The following is a 23,696-nucleotide window of genomic DNA, read 5'->3' as shown; positions in this document are numbered from 1 at the left end:
TCGTTGGAGTTCGCCATGGTGAAAAGTGAGTTACTTTCTGAAGTAACGATTGCGTTCTGAAGTAACGCTTCCTTTGCAGAAAAAACAACTTTTTAATCAACAATAACACTGAAAGAATCGAATAAATAACTTCTAGATTACAATAAAATATCATCCCAGTATCAATTCACATGAACACCCACAACAGAAATTTCAGATTTTTTTTTGCCAAGAATAACAAACACCCACGACACAAACAAGAATTACAAAGAGTAGAAACACCCTAGATCTAAAATTTCTTGTGGGTTTGTGTGGTAAAAACTCCAAATGAGAGATCTAATTCACAGTTGAAGTGGGCGAAGAATGGGGAAAAGAGGCAAACTGCAGCACGAACATAAGAGGGACGAAGTTTCTTTTGAGAAATTTGTTTGATCTGTATTTTTATGAAAAAAGGGTGACATGCAAAAGCAGAAAGGGAGATTGATAATTGGAAGATGAAGAGTGAGATGGATTCTTCATTTTTGAACGAATGAATCAATGGATCATTTTGTTTTGGGAATTTCTAATTTTTCATTATATATTTTTTCTTTTTTATTTGATGAGAAATGGTTGGTTTTTATTTTTACATTTTTTCATATGTTTTTTGAAGAAATACATTTTTTTTCATATTAATTTAAATTAATTGAATTCTGAATTAACTATTAGTAATTGAGGGGAAGTTGTGGGACCGAAAAGAGTATTTTGGAGTTGCACCATTGGAGTGAAAATTGAAGAAGTTGTTTTTAGATGATGTGGTTTAGTGGGACCCACAAAATAACCATGATTTGAGTTCACCATTGGATGTGCTCTAAGTTGTCAACCAAATAGTTGTTCAAATAACACTCATTTTTAAAAAATTAGTAGACCAAATTTCAATTTCTTAGAAATAAGAGAAATGATATTTGTATAACTATTTTCTAACAACTTTCTCTCTCATACTCACATTATAATTTTACTTTCTGTCTCTATTACTTTAGTTTTGGTGCCAATAATACTTTTCTTTGTAAATATATTGTTGTCCATTTGGTTGTCAAGTGCCTAGTAAATTTTACTTAATTTTTTTTTTTTTTTTGTGGTGGTCGGGGTTTGAATCTCGGACCTTGCATATATTATACATTGTCCTTACCAATTGAGCTAAAGTTACACGTCACATTTTTATAATATACTAATCATATTTTTTAATTAACATACAAATACAAATGTTAGCATGATATTGTTTTATCAATTTCAATAAATATTTTTAAAATATTAAAATTTTATAATTTTTTACTTGAAATAGTTAAAGATTTTTTTTAAAGACTAAATTTAAGAATGGTCTAACATTATTTTTTACATGTGAAATATATTCAGAAACGGACGAAGTACTTGTGAGACAAACTAGAAATAAAATTAATCTTCTTCAAAAAGAATAAAATTATTAATCAATATTTTATGAAAAAGAAAAGTTGACTTAATATAAAATAGTACTTCCTCCATTCCTTAATAAGTGACACAGTTGACCCAATTACGCATACCAATGCGTAATTTTGAGTTTAAATATCTTGAATAATATATCGGAAAAAATTATGAAAATTTGATATTTTAAAAATACTCATCGAGACGAATCTAACGACATCTTATATGATATTATTTATCTTTGTATATTAGTAGAAAAATATGATCAAATAAATTAGATCAAAATTGTACATTTTCAAACATGTCATTTATTGCGGGACGGAGGGAGTAGTAATTTCTTTTTGTAAAAATGTCGCTTAATATCGAAAGAAAGCCACTCCCTAGGTTCCCGTGACGAGCTGAATGCATGATCTCATTTATCGGAAAAGGTAAATTCCTTTTCAGAGTGAGTCACTGAGTCCTGACTTCTGATAAAGTAGTTGCAATGTCAAGCTTCCCGCTTCAATCTCTCTCCTTTTGACTTCACTTTTTTCTTTGCAACCCATTTCCTTTCAATCTTAATTAATTTCCACTCACAATGCAAACCATTTCGTTTCCTCTCCTCACTAACACTCTCTCATTTCCAAATCCACTCACTTCCTTCCCTCCATTTTCCATCCACTTCCCCACCGCTCTACCAAACAACCGTTTACGAGTTTCTGCTTCATCTCCTTCCACGTCATCAACCATCACCGTCGAAAATTCCACCTCCGACAACTCCACCGCCTTCCTCATCCGCGCTCGCAACAAGATCGGTCTTCTCCAAATCATCACCAGAGTTTTCAAAATCCTCGGTCTCACCATTGACAAAGCCACAGTTGAATTCGAAGGCGATTACTTCACCAAAAAATTCTTCGTTACTGATTCCCATGGAAACAAGATCGAGGATGATGAGAATTTGGAGAGGATCAAACGAGCTTTAACGGAGGCTATCGGTGGTAATGGCGACGGCGGCGGGAAGGTTTCTGTGTCGACGGCGAACCGTGGGATTGTGGTTAGGAGAGCTGGGTTGGTGGAAGGGTTTGGAGAGCGGAAGGCGAAAGCAGAGAGAATGTTTAGCTTAATGGATGGGTTTTTGAAAAATGATCCGTTTAGTCTTCAGAAAGATATTCTGCATCATGTTGAGTATACTGTGGCGAGGTCACGGTTTAGTTTTGATGATTATGAAGCGTATCAGGTATTGTTTATGTTATCAGCTTATAGCTTATACTAAAATAGACATGTTTTGGTAATAAATTTTTCTCATCAGCTTATAACTTTTTTACTAGCTTATACTCCTGTTATCTTAGTTGAAAAAAATTAAATCTTATATAAACATATCTTTAGTTTTTTGAGGATTAAATGCCATTAGTCAATCATGTTATTTAGTAATTAATAATTAATAAATGATACATTCTCATAGACTTATTGGTAAAATTTGGCATTTTCCATGTACAATTGTGGTGACTAATCCATCGAGCCTTGTTGGACACAAATAGGCGAGACACTCTCCGTAAGAGTATTAGTGTTGTTGCATGGCCTAGCTTGAATATATCTCAATAGTCCGGCCCTTCCTTTTAAGTGTCATTTTAGAAAGAAAAATTTGTTCTATTTAGATGCCATTTATGGACAATTAAAATAAGTTTATGGTTTTTCACTTGCATAAAAGTCCATATAAGTTAGCTTTTAATAGGTTTGTATGGAGAGAGCTTTTGAAAAAATTGACAAAAATTTGCTTAAAATTAATCACTATTTTGTCTACTAAACCTTTATTTTTCACCTAATTAATTACTCTCTCCATTCTTTTTTAAGTGTCATTTTAGAATGGTACACTCAAAATAAGGAAGTGGATTTTTGGAGTTTTTTTTCTCCCTATTATACCCTCGTTTTAATCCACCAATAGATTCATATTTTTTTGTGCACACCCTCTCTTTCCAATAAATTTGATGCGCAGTCTTTGTTAGGCATATACTATAAAAAAGCAAGTAGTTGGTTAGTCAGAAGTTAGTTAAGAGCTCACTTGCTGCACAAGCAAGCTAGTTTAGTAGCTTCTATTAAGAGCCTTGTATCATTGTTGCTAAGAAAATCATTATGAAACTAGCGAATTGAATTTGTAGTGTTTGGTAAAATTATTGAATTAGTTGATCAATATTTTTTCGGTTACAAGTTGATGAATATGAAATGACATAAAATAATACTTTTTCCTTCAAAAATAAAATAATACTTTTAATTAATTAATATTTTTTTTTTCAATAAGATATCAAGGGTAAAATTGAGAAAAAAATGAAAAAAGCTATTTGAAGTAGCTTTTTAAAAAACGCTATAAGCTAGTAAAATAAAACTATGCGCCCGTGAATCTTTTTTATTACCAAACTAGTCTATTTTTGTAGCTATTAGATAAAAAAAAAATCTTGCCAGACAAAGCCAATAAAATAAAGAGATAAAATAAAAGCGTAGTAGAAAGTTAAATAATAATTTTAGTATAAACAAAGTTTTTAATCGTTTTTATAAATCTGCCTGTCATAACAAATCTAGCACATCGGCGGATTTGTTTGATTGATTTCAAGTTTATTGAAGGGAAGTTTGTGATGTCTGCAAATTCATTAAAATCCTCCCTCACAATTTTAATGGAAAACTATTAGAAGTTGACCCATTAAGTTCAATTTTGCTTTCATTAAAGAAAATTAAAATCCTCCCTGGCAATCCGACCCCACTTAGTGGACAAGGCTTGATTGTTGTTGTAAAGAGAATGCACAGTAGACGAGGAGGCAGCAAAGTAATGTTTGGTATCCTGAGATCGCAGTCTTGTAGGTTATCAAGGGTGTCAAATAACATATTAAAGCGTTTTGGTCTGCTGTTAGTCATATTTTTAATTGGTTAACATCCGAAAATTGATTGTGCAATTGTATTTATAGGCTTTGGCACATAGTGTGCGAGATCGGTTGATTGAACGCTGGCATGATACTCACATTTACTTCAAGAAGACAAAATCCAAGCGCCTGTACTTCCTCTCACTTGAGTTTCTCATGGGTACATAAAATGATGCCCTAAACATGATTGGCGTGTTATAATAATCTCTAATCTTTTACAATGTAGCAACTCTAACAGTTGTGCTAAGGCTCCCAATTATGTTGTACTGAATGTTTTTTTAATTATACATATTATGTTGTGGTATGATAAAAGTATCTGCAGTGTAGGCAACATACTCATTAAAAATATGATAAACATATCTGTACATTTTAGGACTCTAGTGATTTAAATAGTGTTAAAAGTCCCACCTTGTACCCCTCGGATTAGTCGGTCTTTGGGCCGGATACCGAGTTTAAAAAAAAAAAGGTGGTGGGTAGTCCCCGCCTATAATATTGGTTAAGAGCCTATCAAGGATCCCCTGGGCCACCTGCTACCAGGTCACCGCTATTGGGCCACTCCAGATGTCTAATCATGGGCATGAGGGTGTGTGTTAATAGTCCCACATTGAATGAGATATCCCCTGAAAATGTGTTTATATAAGTGGTGGGTAGTATCCAGCCCAAATTCTAAGAGAAGGAAGGAACTTAAACAGAGCAAAAACATTTCTAAGAGAAGGAAGGAACTTAAACAGAGCAAAATTTAGATTCATGTAATGGCAAAGTCAAACCATGAAAGTGACACTGACCTGTTTCTTTCATTGGTGAACTGTTAATCAACAGTTTTCATTGTGAAAGTATACAACTTATGCTATTCTTGTGGCCAATGCTTAAAACACCTGTTTTTTGGATATCAGGCCGTTCTTTGTCAAATAGTGTCATCAATCTTGGCATCCAAGACCAATATGCTGAGGCCCTTAACCAACTTGGATTTGAGTTTGAAGTTTTGGCTGAGCAGGTGTTATTCACGTTTAATCTAATCTTTTGTATTCTCCAGTTTACCGTTGTTGAAATATCATCTTAGAGCAATGGAGATGGTTATTATATCCTTAACGTACATGTGTGCTAATTCCTTGACAAGGAAGGAGATGCGTCCCTAGGGAATGGTGGCCTTGCTCGTTTTTCAGCATGCCAAATGGATTCTTTAGCAACTTTGGACTATCCTGCATGGGGGTATGGTTTTATGTTGAGCTTTATGATAAAATATGTCTAACATGTTTGAAAAATTAATAATTTCACCATACAGTTTCCAGTTCTCATTTTTTTTTTTTTGGTTTGAAACAAAGATATCGATAATGAACTGTGAAGGTAGCTTTATAAGCTTGAATATCTACCGCTTTGTTCTTTGGCCACATTTAGTTGCTATGATGCCTCAAAGCTCATCCAAGTCTCAACTCAACAGTGTTATTTATATATCCAATAACAATGTGTCTAGATAGCATAATAATTTCTATATCATTGAACATATTCTTAGCGCGTCTTTATTCTGACATTACATGAGTTTGGGATTTCTATATCATTTTTCATTGTTTTTTATTACACATAATGTAAGTACTCCCTCCGTTTCAAAATGAGTGTCGCTTTAGCCAATTGCACACATATTAAGGAATGGAATAAAGTAGTCAAATGTCATAGCAATTTTACCAAATTATCCTAATCAACTATTGGTTTGTTTTTCTTTAAGGAAAAAATAATACTTTGGAAGTAGTGTAACATAGTATTATGAAGGGTACAATTGAAAAGAAAAAGTTATTATTGCATTGGAAACCGAAAGTGACATTCATTTTGAAACAATTTTTTTTGGCTAAAACGACACTCATTTTGAAACGGAGGGAGTATCATTTACAGAATTATTTTGGAGCTGTGCATGCAAACAGAAGTATGATTATATTTGTTCTGTGTTCGAAACAATATGCTTGTTATCTTAAGAACAGGTGCAGTCAGTTGAGTTTTATGGAATCAAACTTCATTTTGCAGTTATGGTTTGCGTTATGAGTATGGGTTGTTTCGTCAGATCATAGTGGATGGCTTTCAACACGAACAACCTGATTATTGGCTGAACTATGGAAACCCCTGGGAGATAGAGCGGATTCATGTAACATATGAAGTGAAGGTTTGTTAGGCTTCACTCTGTTATGCCTTGTGTTTCACTTGTCACCTTAAAATCGCAAACTGACTGCATCTGTGTTATTTTGAATGATTAGTTTTATGGGACTGTTGAAGAGGTAGATATGAATGGAGAAAAACTTAAAGTTTGGATCCCTGGAGAGACGGTAAGATTAATGTTGATTATTGTTGAGATATTGAAAAGTTGTGACTATTTAGTTTTAACTTCACTATTTATTGTATTGATTAATCTTCCTTATTAATTAGGGATTAACTAGGAGACTCCCACCCATATAAATGTACATTCTCCCCCACATAATATGATATGATAAACATATTTTCAGTCTTAAGTATTATAGTTATGATGACTCTGTGACTATAATCAACACTCCCCCATGGTATTATGACTACATTTAACAATAAGTATATTGTTATCTGGTTTGAATGAAATGTTTTTTTACAAGAACATTTTCTACAACAGTTTTAGTTTTATGCTTACTTCTACCTGTGTTACATCTGATTTATACTTTGGAACATTGATAATTTGGATAAATAAACTTGTTTCTCCTGGAAAGGTGAACACTAATGCAGTGTTTGGTTCAGAGGAGAGGAGCGGAGGGGAAATAATGCATTCTGTATTTGATTCTCAAATGGAGAGGAAGGTTTTAAAACTAATTTAATTTTATACTCTTGTAATCTTTCATGTTGGATTGTACGTAAGGTTATTTAATCTATGCATTTAAAATGGCTTTAAATCCATCTTCTCCACCCCCTCCCTCCCTAAGAAAAAATCCACTCAATATTAGAATGAAGTCAAAATTGAGTAAGGGATTTTACTCCTCCCCATTCCCTTCCTCTCCCCACCGGATCAAACAACATTGATTTAAAATAATCCCTCCTCTTCCTTCATTTTTCCCAACTTAACACTGTGTAGGTAATACGTACACATTCCTCTAATTGCAGGTGGAAGCTGTGGCTTATGACAACCCAATACCTGGTTATGGAACAAGAAACACCATCAACCTTCGGCTTTGGGCTGCTAAACCTAGTAATCAATTTGATTTGGTAATTCTTCTCTTTAGAATAAATGTGTGAAGTAAATTTGAGACCAGGGGCCCATTTGTTTGAACTATTAAAAAATGTTTTTATGTAATTATTTCAGAAGCTGCTCCTTTAGCTTCTAAGAAAAGCACCAAATCAACAATTTTTTAGGTTTGATTGTAAAAAAAATATTATTATAAATATTTTGAAATGTTTATTTAGGTTTGATTTAAAAAAATATTATTATAAATATTTTGAAATGTTTATTTAAAAACACACTTTCTCTTTAAAAAACACAAACAAACAGGCATATATTATTGGCACAATGACATCATAATATAGGTGTAGTACTGAATGTCTTGAGTGTAATTTTACGGCTTTTACTATAAACTATTCAATTTAGGACAAGAACTCTGTATGGTTACACCTTTTGTCACAGTGAACTTAGCTTAGAGTCAGATAAAAATTTGTCCTGCTATTGTCCATTATTTTTAGTTTAATTTGGCATATCTCTTGCTCTATATGGTCTTAGGATGAACTATTGAGACATTTTTTTTCCTATTACTATTTGTAGGAGGCCTATAACACTGGAGACTACATTAATTCTATTGTCAACAGACAAAGGACGGAGACCATAAGTAATGTTTTGTATCCCGACGACCGATCTCATCAGGTTTCCTTTTTTCTAGAAAATCAAATAGTAATATAAGTGTTCCTCTTATCTGTTCAGAACTGGTAATGTTTATCTTCGGAGTTTTTCTTTGATGCTCTACGATGATTGATGAAAGCTGATTCCTTGGTTGCAAAAGTCAGAGACTCACTGCTTTCATTTAAGATAACTTTAGTTTTCGTTTGTTTTTTCATTGTATTAGGTAATTAGTGTGCAAAGCCTAGCTATATAGTTTGCAGAATATTTCTCAAATAATCGGATTTTGTTTGACCTTGTCTTGTAAAGTTGCATATAAATGACCTTATCTATTTAAATGCCTCTATATTTACTTTTTCTTTCATGCTCATTGCCATTATTTATAGAATTGATTAATATTTAGGTGAAGGCTCAGTGACAGCACTTAGTGCTAATTGTTAAACTAACAAAGGGCAGTTGTATTCCTTTGCTTCTTTTATTCACAACAGTTCCTCTTTAATGCATGCTTAATGCATTACTATGTTATGTTTCTCAAGCTATCAATGGTATGATTCCACACATTCTATTTAGTCTGTTTAGTCATCTCCCAGACATTATTGACCGTCTCCGTTAACATTTCAGTTTGTAGAAACAATACACCCATGGTAGGAAATTTATATAGTCACATGAATCTTTCATGGTTAGGATAACTTCTTCGTGTATAATGCTTCTCTCCCTTTTAATGAGCGAATGATATTCAATCCCTCTTCTCATATTATTACTCTATTTTATTTCCAGGGGAAGGAGATGAGATTGAAACAGCAGTATTTCTTTGTCTCAGCATCTTTGCAAGATATTATCCGAAGGTTCAAAGAAGAACATACTAATTTTGATGAATTGCCAGAACAGGTCCATTGTCAAATATTTTGTTTTGTCACATTTGATTTCTAGTTGGTATGGTGATTGATTAGACCATATAGCCTCCAGGACCTGTATATTTTTTTATTGTTCCTCTGTTGTATGGTGCAGAAACTAGGTTTCTATTGACTATTAAAAGTTCCAGGTTATACTATTAGGTTCCATTTAAAAAAAAAAGTGATTTCTATCTGTTGACTCGTTATGTTGATGAAAGTGGATGAATTGATTATTGTATGTATTATTTGATTGCTAGTGTTAGAATTATGTCTTTGCAACTTAAGTTATCACTTTCCTCGAATTAGGTTGCTCTCCATCTAAATGATACCCATCCATCTCTCTCAATTGCCGAGATTATGCGAATACTAGTTGATGAAGAGCATTTGGAGTGGAACAAAGCATGGAAAATTGTATGCAAGGTTTTCTCTTTCACAACTCACACAGTGGTAGCTGAAGGGTTAGAGAAAATCCCTGTTGATCTTCTTGGCAGCCTTCTCCCTCGCCATTTACAGGTATATTCCCTAAAGGCACGCTTTCTGTATTTTATGCAGCATTGGTTTAATAAGTGTTTATAGCCTTCTCCCTTGCCATTTATATGTACATCCTGAAAGACATGCTTTTCTGTATTTTATGTAGCACTTTTCTAAAGTGTTTATGTAGCATTTTACCTTATATGTGTGTGTGTGTTTCACTGCAATAAATTGAACGCGAGAAAACACAAATGTTCTATTGTGATGTCCTTTCTTCACCTTTTATGTTTGACTAAAGCATCAAATCATTTGTCTGCTTAGTTTACTTGTTTTTTTTGGGTAGTTTTCCACGTTAACTTAAGTGATCCATGGTGAAAATATTGATGAATCTGTATTGTTTTTTGCTGTTTTTTTTTTTATTTATTTTTTATTTTTTTATTATGATGCAACTATTTACTTAGTACTTCAAATGCCCTTTTCAGATTTTATATGAAATAAATTCTAATTTTATGGAGGAGTTGAAGAAAAGGATTGGTTTAGATTACAACCGACTGTCCCGGATGTCTATTGTTGAAGAAGGTGCTGTGAAGGTATTTTAGAACATGTTTTTGTAGGCTGCGTTGTCTTTTGCATGCGGTTGAAATTATGCTTACTATGAATGTTTTGAAATATGTAACATGACCATGGGATAATATCTAGTGTCAGGTATTTATGCTTACTAAATGTTTTGAATTATGTAAAATGACCATGGGATAATATATAGTATCAGGTATTCTTGAGATATTTATTGAATTGAGGCTCTAATATCACATGGAAAAAATATGCCCTGAACTATTTGGAATTAGACAATGTTTACATCATAACAGATGCCAGTTTACCATGCACTTCCATGGATCAACGGATAGTTCAACAGGTTTAGCAATCCATTGCAGCTGCATTTGCAGCGTTGTCCTGTTTGGTACTTTTGCAAACAACTTGTAAATGTTGAGTAATATAATTTGAATAAATCCCATATTTGGATAGCATCTCCTGTTTAGCAGGCTCTAAAGAAATGTGGCATAGTAAATTTTCTGAACTTTCTGTTTTGTGCAACTACTAGAATTGTACCTACCACTCACTATACCCCTCTCACCTTTTCACCCTGCAAAGGTTCTTACTCTATCTAGTTTTGTTGCATCCTATGAAGCACTGAGACAAACACAAACTCTAGACACAATACTGTTATCAAAACCAAAACACAGACACCAATAATTATTTGAGAAAATGGAAGTTATTGAATGTAATAAATGTGCCAGCGTCGGTGCTATATAGATTGCATCATTTTACTATCTTACTCGGAGAACTTGGTACCTTCCTTCACTTGAATTATTTCAGACCTTTCCCTTTAAGTAAACTTTTTGCCGTGATCAAATGAACTTGTCAACTTAGATACTGGAAATACCCCACTGATTTCATCCATTAAACTATACACTATAAATACTTAAATACCTTCACACTGAATGCACTCACCAATTCTTATAACCGTTTTCGACCTCACGTTAACGAGATCCATTTAGTCCTTATTCTCCTGTCACCCTGACTCTTGGTTTTCCTTCATATTCTTCCTTTTAGGTTATTTACATCAGTGACTAAGCCGCTAACTCTCAAGTATTATTTGGAGTTGATTGTTACCTCCCTTTCCGTTCATCCTGGGTTTTGTTGATGTAGGACACATAACATAAATTTAGGACTAAATTCAATAACGAGTTAGGCATTAAGCTCAAACCCTCGACCGAGCATATGGCTCGCTGGCGAGGATTGCCTACAAATGAGTGGCATCTATAAGACTATAATGCATATGTGAATCAGTCTTTTTCACAATCATATAGTTTAGAGCAGTCTTTTTCCCTGTAAGTTATTGCATAGATAAATTTTAGCTGAATAAAAGATGCATGCTTTTGAATTCTTATGCATTATGGCGTAGTAATTCAAGTATGTTGAGAAAAAATTCGCAAATTTGAAGATATTTTTAATTGTAGTGCATGCTTTCTTGAATATCTTATTTGTGGAAGTATCTGATTAATATATTGTATTTTTATGGGTGGGGTTTGCAGAGCATAAGAATGGCCATCTTGTCAATTGTTTGCTCTCATACTGTCAACGGCGTTTCAAAATTACACGCAAATACACTGAAAACAAAAACATTTAAGGTATCAATTTTTGTGCTAAATCATTTCATAGTCTTCACCAGGGCCAATTGTGAAATCATAAAATAATAAATTCATGCTTTAACTCTGCAGGACTTCTATGAGCTATGGCCCGAAAAATTTCAATACACGACAAATGGTGTTACACAGGTAGGAAATTTCTGTTACTATTATGGTATATATGTAACTGTTGTTTGACCCCCTTGTATATGTGTGCGTGTGTACAAGGACCAAATTAGTGGTTGTAGATCATATAAGTTAACAATGTTTATTGTACAATTATCTGTGCGTATTTCTGATATATATTTTTTTGTTAGGCTCAATTGAAAACCTCCACACTGTTCTTTTGAACATTAAAAAATTGTTTGGTTGCTTGTGCCCCAACTAATAATAGAGTGAATTGATACTTTTCAGCGTCGCTGGATTGTGGTGAGCAATCCCAGTTTATGTGTTCTTTTATCAAAATGGCTAGGCACTGAAGCTTGGATCCGCAATGCTGACCTTCTGACAGGATTGAGAGATCATGTTGACAATACTGATTTCCGACAAGAATGGAAAATGGTAATGTTTCTTGGTTTTTTTTCAACGAATTTTCTTTGGATCAGGAGAACTAGATATGATCTTCCCTGATACATCTTTCTGTCCTTTCAATATTGTAGGTTAAAAGGCTTAATAAAATGAGGCTTGCTGAGTACATCGAAACAATGAGTGGCGTGAAGGTTTATGTGAAATGGTTTTATCAAAATTTTATTTCCTCCGTCATTACAATCATAGAAGTTAATTTTACCTGTATCTTTCTTACTGCAGGTCAGTTTGGATGCAATGTTTGATGTTCAGGTGAAGCGTATACATGAATACAAAAGACAGTTGCTTAATATCTTCGGAATTATCCACAGATATGACTGTCTCAAGGTAGATGTTTGTTCCTTGGTGCCAAAAGCGCTTAGTCATTTATAAATGCTAGTTCATGTTGTTAGCATCTATACTTTTACATAAAGACAACTCCTAACTACCAGTTAACCACTGTTTGGTTGGACCTTTTCTTGGACAAAATTACCCTTAGAAACTCAATTCTTTTTCAAATTTAAATTTAAATTTAAATACATACACCAAAATTATAGGAAAATTGACAACAAACTATCTGTTAGTTTTTTTCATCATTTTTCTACTACAAATCTGCCCTTAACAATCTATATTTTTCTTTTCAAACTTAAATTTAAAAACACATACATTAAAATTAAAGTAATTATTTTATAATAAAATCTGATAAATTTATAAACAACGTAAACAATAAAAAAGGCGGAAAGACGCTAGTGTAAAATAAAAGCGAATTATAATAGTAAGAGGAGTAAGTTAGTTAGGGGAATGATTGTATAAATAGGAGGATACAAGGATAGAGTGGAGACATTGAGTATTGTCAACATTTACTAATAGAACAGTGACATTGAGTATTGTCAACATTTACTAATAGAGGAGACCTCTCTCCTATTTACTCTCTCTCTCATTCTTTCATAAAACAGTTCTTAAAACAAAATATATGCCTTTCCATTAGAATATAAAATTTTCTTTTACACGTTACACACTTTTTTTTGTCCACTTGAGCAAGCATTTTTACAAGTCTGTCAAATGTGCATAATATTCTGTGCCTTTGTCCTAATCTGGTATCCCCCGCAGCTGTAGTTCCACCTACATACATACTGATCATCACTTTCCATCTCAAGTTATACCGGTGCATCAACTAATCTTTTGCGTTTAACTTTTCTTTTCATTTAGAATATGGACAAGAATGATAGGAGGAAAGTTGTACCTCGTGTTTGCATAATTGGTGGGAAAGCGGCTCCTGGCTATGAAATTGCTAAGAAGATTATCAAACTTTGTCATGCTGCAGCAGAAAAAATAAATAATGATGCTGATATTGGAGATCTTCTGAAATTGGTAAGCTGCAAGTGTTCTTTGAATTTTTTCCTTCAAAACATTACTGTTCTTTCTATTTGTTTGCCTTTCTCAGACACGACAGACCTGTTCAGTGTATTTATTATGTTTGTTTTGGCACACCTCTTGTTTTATTTAGACTTGTGCTATTTTGTAGGTTTTTATCCCTGACTATAATGTCTCTGTTGCCGAATTGGTGATACCAGGGGCTGACCTCTCTCAGCATTTAAGGTTTGTTATTCCAATGCTTATCTCTTATACTGCCCATTTTAGTGCTCATCAATGTTGCTGACTAGTATATTAGTCTTTTGCCTTAGTTCGTATAATGCTTGATATTTGTTATGTTCGTAATGATCAAGAAAGGGCAGAAAGTTTCTAATATCAGAGATGTGGAGAATGATGTAGTACCATAGTTGTCAAACTTTTAAGTGAATTCAGAATTGTACGAGTTTATGACTCTATCAAAATCAAGTCAACTCACTTGTAAACCTGTTTGCGTAACTCGGTTAGACTGGCATAAAATTGTAAGTTTGATGACGGTTGAACATGCGTACAACATAATACTACCTCTATCCTTATCCGTAAGCACCTTTTGGAAAAGTAATTGTCTCTAAATATAAGCCCCATTTCAAATTACTAGATACATTTTTTTTCTTCTTCTAAACATACCTTGAGTTAATACTACTAAGTGCATTGGAAGCTGAAAAGCCAACGTTAGACACATAAAGGGTATTTTAGGAACATTGATTCATAAAATGGATCATTGAATACACTCCTGCTTTTGTTAATATATACGAAACGTGGTAACGGTGCTTATGAGCAGTTATTTTCAGCTAGACATGCCTAAAATGGCAGTGTTTAGTTGTTTTATTTTATAAAAAACCCTCAAATGCAATAGCTGAAAAACAAGTCTCCATTATGCACAAAACATTTACATTGCAGTAGCATTTGAACTTGTATCAAGTCTCAACCTCATATCTCCGAGTCCCAACATGAACGAAAACCCATCATTGCAAGTTTGCAATGCACCCAACAGGTCAACAAGGTGAATGAACCCTACCCTGATGAGCTGACACCTAGCTCTACCAAGCTGAATGCAGCTCCTAGGGGAATCCAGTTCTACCATGCTTCACTCTTTAGAAATTTTGAATCTTTTGATTTGTCAATCTGTTTATCTATTTTGAACTTGTGCTTATTTTGTGTGTTGAGTTGTGAACTTATATTGTGATTTGCCTCCATCAATTTTGAATTGTAATGCTATGTTTGTGCAATTGTCTTAACTTTACTGTTCTGGCCACCTATATCAGTTTAAATTTATTGATTGCTTACAGAATATTTAAATCTTGTTGGTGGTTTGTTTTATTACTAAGTAAGAGTCTTAAATATTTACTATGCACATATTATTAAATTGTGTTAGATTTTAAGATCGATTTTTTAAATTTTAATTTTTGTAATAAGCGTCTGTTTGGATGTGAGTTTGAAACCACATCATGTTGCAATATCGTGTCCCAAAGCACTCGAACCATGAAAATTGTGAAGCAGGAATTTGAAGCTTCTGTGTCGCCATGAATTTCTGCCGCACGTTTGATCAATTTGACACATAACCAAACATAAATAAATATTTACCACTTCATGAGTTCAAATCGGCTTTTCGTAGACTTTTTGTAATATTGTTTGTATTCATATAAATGACACGGTGGGCTGTGTGCTTGACAGCCTTATTCTTGCTCAGTGCTTTATACATGGAAGACTTTTTTCAAAATTTAGTTTTCATTAGGGTTATGCAGATTGATAGCAATAGTTATTCTATAGCACTGCAGGACATGAAGCATCTGGAACTGGAAGCATGAAATTTTTGATGAACGGATGCTTACTTTTAGCTACAGCGGATGGATCTACCGTTGAAATAATTGAGGAAATAGGGCCGGATAATTTGGTGAGTGATAACTTATGATGTTTTGTGTGTTACTTTACACCATATGTGCTCTTAAAATGAGAAAAGTTCTCAAACATTGGAATTAAGTTACTTGGGCATATATCTTAAGCTACTTTTATCTAGAAGACTTGCTCAATGTAAATCTGCTCGAAAGATGTGCTTTTGAATGACTAAGTATCTTGCTTTGTAGTAGGGATATAATCATTTAGTTGCCTGGACTGAACTCAGTGTTGGCTTCATAATTTCCTATTTAATATCTAAAGCTGCTTCAGAGAGGAAATTTAATTTCAAGCTTTAGCTTTACGAATAATTGTAATATCCTATTATAATCGAGTTTGAACTTTCTTGGAAACTTGTACACATGTTAACAGTATTGTCTTAACAACTTCAGTTTGAAATATCTGCCCTTGTTTCAGTTTCTTTTTGGTGCTAAAGTGCAAGAAGTAGCAGAACTGCGTGAGAAAGGAGGTACGGTGAAAGTTCCTCTACAATTTGCCCGTGTGTTAAGGTATGAAAACTTACTTTCATCTTTAAAGAAAGCATGAGCGGATTATCAACAACTGCAGATAATTTTTATTATCACTAGTTAGTTGTTGAAGGACTAAAGTTATGTGTTAATCTGATATAAGGATGGTTCGAGATGGATATTTCGGGGATAAAGACTACTTTCAATCCTTATGTGATACGGTGGAAGTCGATAGTGATTTCTATCTTCTTGGTTCGGATTTTGGGAGTTACCTTGAGGCACAGGTACCATCTACTTCGTTCTTATTCTTGAGGACTCTCCGAATCATCCATATTGTTGCTCTTTTTAATTATATCAGAATGTACCATTTTTTATGACAAAATAGGCTGCTGCCGATAAAGCATTTGTTGAACCAGAGAAGTGGATCAAGATGAGTATTCTCAGTGCTGCCGGCTCTGGTAGATTTAGTAGTGACAGGACCATTCGAGAGTACGCAGAGAGAACATGGAAAATTGATCCTTGCCAATGCCCTATCTGATCTCTAATGATCCATTACACGAAGCTAACAAATTAGTAATCATCTGTTTATTTAGATGAAAGTGTTGATTAGAAAATTAGTTTTATTTTGGAAAGTCTGAAGCAATAATTGTAACTGTAGTTGAGCAGTTATGAGGAATCTTGTGCAGTGAGAATCACAAAATCTTGGCTATGCATGGCTCATCGCATGTAGGTTCTCTGGACGAATAAAAGTGCACCTTTGGTTCTTCGGTTCTTTCGTGGACAAATTGCCGTTACTTGAGCATTGACTACTAGTATCTTGATCCTCTGGAAAGTCTATTGCCGCATGTGTTAATGAAAATCAATACCTGTTGCAACCCAGGTGCTAGAAATTTTCCGTCACCTATGTGGCGGTGGATTGGACAGCAAGAGATTTTAGGTCGCTCAATTTCATGTTGTATAAAAATAATACTATGTAATGTTGTTTTTTAATGTTTTTAAATTTAAACTTGATGAAATTTATTTTGAAAGAATTATTTATTGTTAAACAATAGTACTTTGTCCTCGTGAGCTTAGCTCAGCTGGTATGGACAATGCATAATATATGCAAGGTCTGGGGTTTAAATCCCGGCCTCCACAAAAAAAAAAAAAAAAAATAGTACTTTATTAAAGAACAATAATAAAATTGAGAAAATTTTGTTTTCTATGAATTTTGTTTCGATCATGTGCGGTTGATATATGATTTATACTAAAGAAAAGGAGAGAAATTAGGATTTGTTATGTTTTTCTACAAGAGAGGAAATACGACATAGTATGTTTTTGAATGGTGTTTTTACTTTTTTCCTTTACCTTTTCAATTGGAAGGTAAGTTAAGTCTAGCAATAGATTACTTCGGCCATGGATTGAACTCAAATACTTCTAGTTATTCGACTGCCTGGTATCCATTGGTGGTATTTTCTTGTCTTTGTAAGACTTAAACTTACCGTGCTTATGACAGACTCCATTGCCAAAGCCAAAGACATCCAAACAACATAAACACTGGCTGTGCTTGGAGTTGAAACTCATTTGTTGCTATAAACTTGATCGAGACTAGAGGGTTATCAGTTGGAGGAGAACATGTGTAATTGTTATGAGTTCGGGGCTACTGTGGACTGTGTGGTGGTGGCAGCACCACTGCAATTGTGGGTGATCAGCTATTTGCAAGGAATTTTAGGTGGAACCGCAATTGGTGTCATGGGAATATTGGGTTAAAAAATATATTAAAGGAAATTGGCATTGTTAAGGATTAAAAAAAATGGAAACGGTTAATAACTTTTATGTAGAAAAAATAATTTTTTGTTTTAATGTGTTAAATACATAAACTGGAATTATCAAGTGTGTTAAGAACGCTTGTTAGCATTTCCTAAAGAAATGGTCTTGCTAACAAGTGTCTGTTAATGTCATAGAAGATAAATAAAAGTGTAGAATATTGCATTTTTAAAGTTTTACGTTGGTTAAATTGCATTTTTGGTCCCTTAACTATTTAGGTAGTATCGTTTTGGTCCTTTAATTAAAATTCGATTTATTTTGGTCCCTTAACTTCTCTCTATTACACACTTTGTTCATTTTCGTTAGTTTTAAGTCAAAAACGTCAGGTTTTCTTCATTTTCTTTTGGAATTTTTTTGGGATTCTTGTTGTTGAAGGTTGATGGAGATGATATGAATATGAAAAAGAGGAGAAGAAGATGAAGAAACCTAAGATTTTTGAATTAAAACTAATGGAAACGACCAAAATATGTAACGGAGAGAAATTAAAGGACCAAAATAAATCGAATTTTGATTAAGGGACCAAAGCGATACTACCTAAATAGTTAAGGGACAAAAAATGCAATTTAGCCGTTTAAGAATGTGTTTTCAAATACTTTCATGCTTTTTTGCATTTGGATTTTAAAATGTTTATTAGCAATTTATCTGGGAAAAAAAAATTAACCCATGCATATATTTTTTTGAGGCATAATATGTATTTCTAATCACTTAAGGTTAAGGTGATTATTTTTGACTAAATAAATTTAGGTAACAATCAATCTTTCCCTTACCGTTTATTAAGTTTCGCTTTAATCTTTTAAGTTTTCTTTGGTTTATAGACACTTTAATCACTTAAAGGTTAAAGTGATTATTTATGATTTAAGAGACTAAAATGAAATGAGGAAATCACTAAATTAGTTATTGATTTTGTAGGACGTTTTCAAATAAATTCATAATATTTTGAATATTTCACAAAAAAATTTAAGTCTATTAAACTATCAAGTTGGTTCTTATATTCGATCATTTAGTGATTAAATTTTTATATTTTAACTTTGCCTAAAAAAAAAAAAAACTTACTAAAATAAAATTTGAGAGAATGAGAGATTTTTTTTGGCTTTCGCACCGTATGCGATCCACTAAAAAGTGGACGACTAATCCAGCTCGTGCGTAGAGGCATGCAAACCGGTCAAACATTGTTCTTTTTGGAAATCGAATATGGTATTCCGTGGGTAAGTATTTGGAAACAGGTCTTTGCCACCGGAACCCAAGCAACTTGTTAAATGAGAGACATTTTAGAAATACTCATAATTTGATAGAGCTTAAGGAAAAAAGTTAAACTTCTTTAATACTCGTCACTTGGTTTTGCAAGAGCAGAGTGCAAAGCAGAGGCAGCAGAAGAGAAGCATCACATTCACAATGGTTCCTTCCATGACCATTACCGTATTTTCATTAGCTCTCTTTCTTGTTCAAACTTCGCTTCCAGTTTCAGCTGAATCAATCGATCAATTCAACTCTCAGATCAACCAAATCAACCTCAAAATCGCTCACTTAGGTATTCATTCAATCAAACACTCCTCTTCATATCTTTTATTCTGCATTTCGTTTTTTTTTTTTTTTTTTGACAAATTATTTGTATGCAGAATCGGTTCTTGAACAAACAAATAAAAAGCTAACAGAAAGGGATTTGTATCTTCAGGAGTTTGAAAACCGAATCAATCACATATCTGACAAAATTCATCATCTGCACTCTACTCTTTCTTCGATCAAGGTTTATCTCTAATTCCTCCCCTAATTTTACTCTTCACACTAATTTTTTCATAGTTTATTATTCAGTTTATCTTTAATGTTCTAAAATTGAAGCTAGAATTTGAAGCTTTTGCCGCTATAATTGACTTTTAGCCATGAATGTATTGATCAATTCACGCTTACATGAATGTATTCAAACATAAATCACTTTACATTAGACTCACTTTTAGCTAGAATCAATTTAAAAGAATTACGTCATTGAAATCAATTTTTATCACTGCAAAATAAAACACAGTAAAACGTGTTATTATGCTTGAGGAGGTGGATGTAACTCAAATTGTTTATATTTGAGAATTATGTATTGAATCATTGATCTTTCTTGTAGGATGATTCATTGCATGCCGAGACACGCATTAAAGCTCTGGATGAAGAGGTATTTTAATTCCTGTTAAACTTCTTGGTTGTTTGTATAAAATAGTGAATGATTTATGTTCTAGATTTTCAACTGATTTGAGGAATAGGTGTGGAAATACATAGGTACAACTTCTTTGGGATGCCTTGAGAAAGAACAACTTTGATCTCCATATCTTAAAATCTAAAGCGGAAGATAATGAAAAGAGTCTGGAAGAGGTTACTTCAAGAGTTGAAAAGGTTTGTGTCTATGCTATCATTTTCTTCATATATGAACTGATATTTTGTTCTACACATTTTGGTTATAATGGTTACTAATACTAGGTATGGTATTGGTATATAAATATAATGAAGGGAATTAAAAATCCTTATGCATGTTACAGAAATAAACGATTTTTAAACAGTTTGTACCCGAAGCAATGAAATATATATTTTACTGTATCTTTAATAGTTACCACTAAGCTCTCTATTTTCCTTTCAAAAAAAAAAAAAAAAAAAAAAACTAAGCTCTCTATTTAATATAGTCATTGAATTTCGTTCATGGCACAATAACTGTACAATGAGGATCTATGGAAAGTGTTTTTAGATTGAGAGAGCAATTGCAAGTATTCTAGTCAAAAACGATTTCTCCGAAATACTTGATCATTCTAAAGTATTCTTGTTTAGGCTCCAAGACTAATTTCGTTTACAAATTTAAATATTGTTTCACTTTTTCATCGGGGGATTTATGTCACATATTGTTAGATCTGTTTTTTGAGTAGCTGTCATTGAGCTTAAAGAGTGTAAGATAAGGAAAAATAGTGGTGTATAAATTAATTATGATGTACTGGTGTAAAGAGAGATTTGTAGCGTATCAAATTGAAGAACATTTATCTATATAGCAAGAATGTCTGTTTAGAAGTATATATAATCCGTTTTGATCTAGTGTATAATTGTAGCTCACAAAGATTTCAGCTGATATAAGTGTCCAAGATGAATTTGTTTGCTTTATATGCAAGTTAACATTTTTTCCATTCAGATGAGTGGCATTGTGACTGAACAGTGGATTCAAGTTCAGCATCTTGAGCAGGCTCTTCACATTGCCAAAGTATGTAAAGTTTATTCTCTATTGTACAATTTTTTTGCAAAAGTTAACAAGTTTAATTTTTTTTTTTGAGCATGTCGTTTATTTTCTTTTTGTGCAAAGATGAGGGCTCTAAAGGCTCAATGGCAAGTGAGCTTAAGAAGATGCACATTCTTGAAGGTAACTTAATTGTTCAGTGTAAGAACATTTATATATGTCATGAATCATGATTTCTCATGCCTCTTTTCATATATTTGTTTGCTGCGTAGTTTATCAACAACATCTATCATGATCTTCGGGCAGTGGAATCGTTTGTATTTGGTGAAAGGCCTATAGTAGGGTCATTCATCTCAAAGGCTTTGGACTACTTCAAGAGATGCTGTTCAATGACCAAAAAGTATCACCATCAGGTCTGTGCATGAGAATATATTTGTTTTTGTTTAATATTTGATAAAAATATGTGAAAGAAAACGATCGTCTATACATGTATTAAAATAGGATTTGGATCCCCTCAAGCCGTATTTTCTATCAATTTCCCTCAGTAGAATCCAACTATTAGATAAATCTAAAGGTTAAAAGATTACAGGTCTAAATTTGAGTACCAAAAACCAAAATACGGAGCACCCAAAATCAACTCTCACTCGCATAAAATCCTCTATATCTTTTCCACCCAAAAAAAAATATCCTCGATCGGCTATTGCGAAGCTCCGCCAAACCAAATCTTGCTCCGACAGCATACTTAAATGATGCAGCGGAGACTACATCAGAGTCAAGAGGGAACTCACTAGTTAAAAAATAAATTAAATTGCGTATTTCACGGGTACATTAAAAACCAATTCTTATAGTGAAAATTAATTTTATGACTATGTTTAATCTGTCTCACATGTGGAAGTTGCAATATGTAGATGACAACATAAATGGTTAATGCTTAATCATCTTGAGCCCAATTGTTAGTCGGTGCCGATTCCTTGCCTGGTAGAGGTGTGCAAGGGTATGAATATTGTAGAAGAGAATTTATAAAATGAAAAATTGCACATATTTTAATCTCATTGGAAATTATCCGCAGCCAAAACCTATAATTCCCACGCTCAATACCCAACGGAAAGTTGTGCGACAGTGAAAATAGAAGAGAAACATCTTGCGAGAGAGAGAAAGAGAGAAGACAGAGTGAGTAAACTGTTATTGGATTGTGTTTTGGGCATTAGGTTTTATTTTAATAATTTAGATTTTTAATCATTTAGTTCTTTGGATTGATCTGAAAGTTGATTTTTATTGTTGAGAGAGATTGAGAGGATCCAATTCCATTAGAATATGATGAAACTCTTTAGGTGGAAATTTGATATTTTATTTGAAGATTCACAATATCACATGGTATCTCACATCACTATTCCGGAATCATACATTCTGAATTTCTAAATTTTTGCAGATGTGTAGTTTATTAATATACTTTAACAGTACTTATAAGACTTTTTGGAGATACATTGAGGATTCTTACTTTTAATGTATTATCAGTGTTAGGCGTTCGTCTTTTAGAAGTCCAGCATCTATGCATCAAATTTTTTTTAACTCCTAAATGTATGTGCAGCTTCAAGGTTCGGTAAAAGATCTGATGAAGAGAAATGAATTGACTGCATCTCTTGCAAATGATGAATTAGTTTTCTTCCTGGTAAGCTTAGAGCTTCAGTTTATGTACCAAATCTAAATGTTTTAGATTTGTAGGATTCAACTGTTCTTTATTATTTGGTGGTATCGTTCTTTGATCATAAACGGGTGTTTTCAGGTATCTGCTTTAATTACCTTTCCATTAATGAGTGCCTGGATGTTGCTTTCATCATAAACCATAATTGCTGGGCAGACAAGATTTTTTTTCCGAACAGGAAATTGTCTTCATACTGCTATATAGTGTCTGACATCTGCAACTCTCTTCCGACGTTCATGCTTGAAGAACATGTGATAGTTTTCTCACTTCTCAATGATGGTGGAGAAATGTAGTTTCCATCTTGTATGGTAGCAGTAACTTGAGAATAGTTCTTAGTGTTATCATTTTGAAGAATGTTAATATCAATCATATTGTCATGGATTCAAACTTACGTCTGTGTATATCTCAACTTGAAAGATCCTAAATAACATGCTACCAGGCCTTAGCACCAACTTGTGTTATAAAAGCAAAACTAAAGAGATGGAAAGAAAGAAAATGGTATGATAGGGGGGACAACAAAGAAGAGTTTAAAGACTGCATTCAAGTGTTTTACATACATATCATCAAATCATATTTTACTATGATTGTATCTATGCGTATAACATGGCAGGGCATAGTCTAGAAGAGGGGGACTTTTTAATTGCTATTAACAAAAAATTGATAAGGTGCACAGTCTTAAATCTTAAGAGTGCATCTTTGTCAAAAATAAAAATTGTGCATAATCTAATTATATATGTGAATAGTTTCAGTTTTATATCCTCATTCAAACGAAATTAGATAGGTGAATAGGTTGAAGTACATTTCAAGGATTTTGTATCAAGAACATAACTTTTTAAGGCGCATTATTTATTTTTTTTACTAGTTTTACGGTGCAGAATTGCGTATTGAATTTTTCACAAATGATTTTTTTTGGGGTCAAATATTTAAGACTGCAGAGTAGTTCATATATGATTGATTTTTATTTTGGTATTAATTATTTTT

General features: G+C 33.2%; 2 protein-coding genes across 3 annotated transcripts; both read left to right on the top strand.

Annotated features, from left to right (window-relative positions):
• The first annotated feature begins 1,795 nt into the window (after positions 1–1,795).
• LOC11443309 (glycogen phosphorylase 1) lies at positions 1,796–17,060 on the top strand. 2 transcript variants are annotated; one of them, XM_003593593.4, is made up of 22 exons: positions 1,797–2,629; positions 4,347–4,461; positions 5,195–5,295; positions 5,419–5,510; positions 6,315–6,450; positions 6,542–6,610; positions 7,407–7,508; positions 8,059–8,157; positions 8,908–9,018; positions 9,330–9,536; positions 9,977–10,084; positions 11,588–11,683; positions 11,774–11,830; positions 12,095–12,241; positions 12,340–12,399; positions 12,488–12,592; positions 13,454–13,615; positions 13,770–13,843; positions 15,425–15,548; positions 15,965–16,056; positions 16,178–16,298; positions 16,400–17,060. In XM_003593593.4, exons 1-22 carry the CDS (start codon positions 1,991–1,993, stop codon positions 16,550–16,552), a joined length of 2,970 nt encoding a protein of 989 aa, XP_003593641.2. In that variant the 5' UTR covers positions 1,797–1,990; the 3' UTR covers positions 16,553–17,060. The 2 variants fall into 2 exon arrangements, with proteins under 2 accessions (XP_024632320.1, XP_003593641.2); XM_024776552.2 differs by lacking the exons at positions 15,965–16,056; positions 16,178–16,298; positions 16,400–17,060 and having other exon boundaries at positions 1,796–2,629; positions 15,433–15,548.
• A 2,055-nt stretch (positions 17,061–19,115) lies between these two features.
• LOC11443307 (uncharacterized) lies at positions 19,116–23,167 on the top strand. Its single transcript, XM_003593591.4, has 9 exons — positions 19,116–19,348; positions 19,437–19,564; positions 19,928–19,975; positions 20,080–20,193; positions 20,972–21,040; positions 21,140–21,196; positions 21,286–21,426; positions 22,602–22,682; positions 22,797–23,167. Exons 1-9 carry the CDS (start codon positions 19,213–19,215, stop codon positions 22,851–22,853), a joined length of 831 nt encoding a protein of 276 aa, XP_003593639.1. The 5' UTR covers positions 19,116–19,212; the 3' UTR covers positions 22,854–23,167.
• The last annotated feature ends 529 nt before the right edge of the window (positions 23,168–23,696 follow it).

The sequence above is a fragment of the Medicago truncatula genome, chromosome 2, assembly GCF_003473485.1.
Source record: "Medicago truncatula cultivar Jemalong A17 chromosome 2, MtrunA17r5.0-ANR, whole genome shotgun sequence".
In the NCBI taxonomy this organism is placed as follows: Eukaryota; Viridiplantae; Streptophyta; class Magnoliopsida; order Fabales; family Fabaceae; genus Medicago; species Medicago truncatula.
The sequence above is the reverse complement of the archived record's forward strand: the minus strand, read 5'-3'. Positions and strand labels throughout refer to the sequence as shown.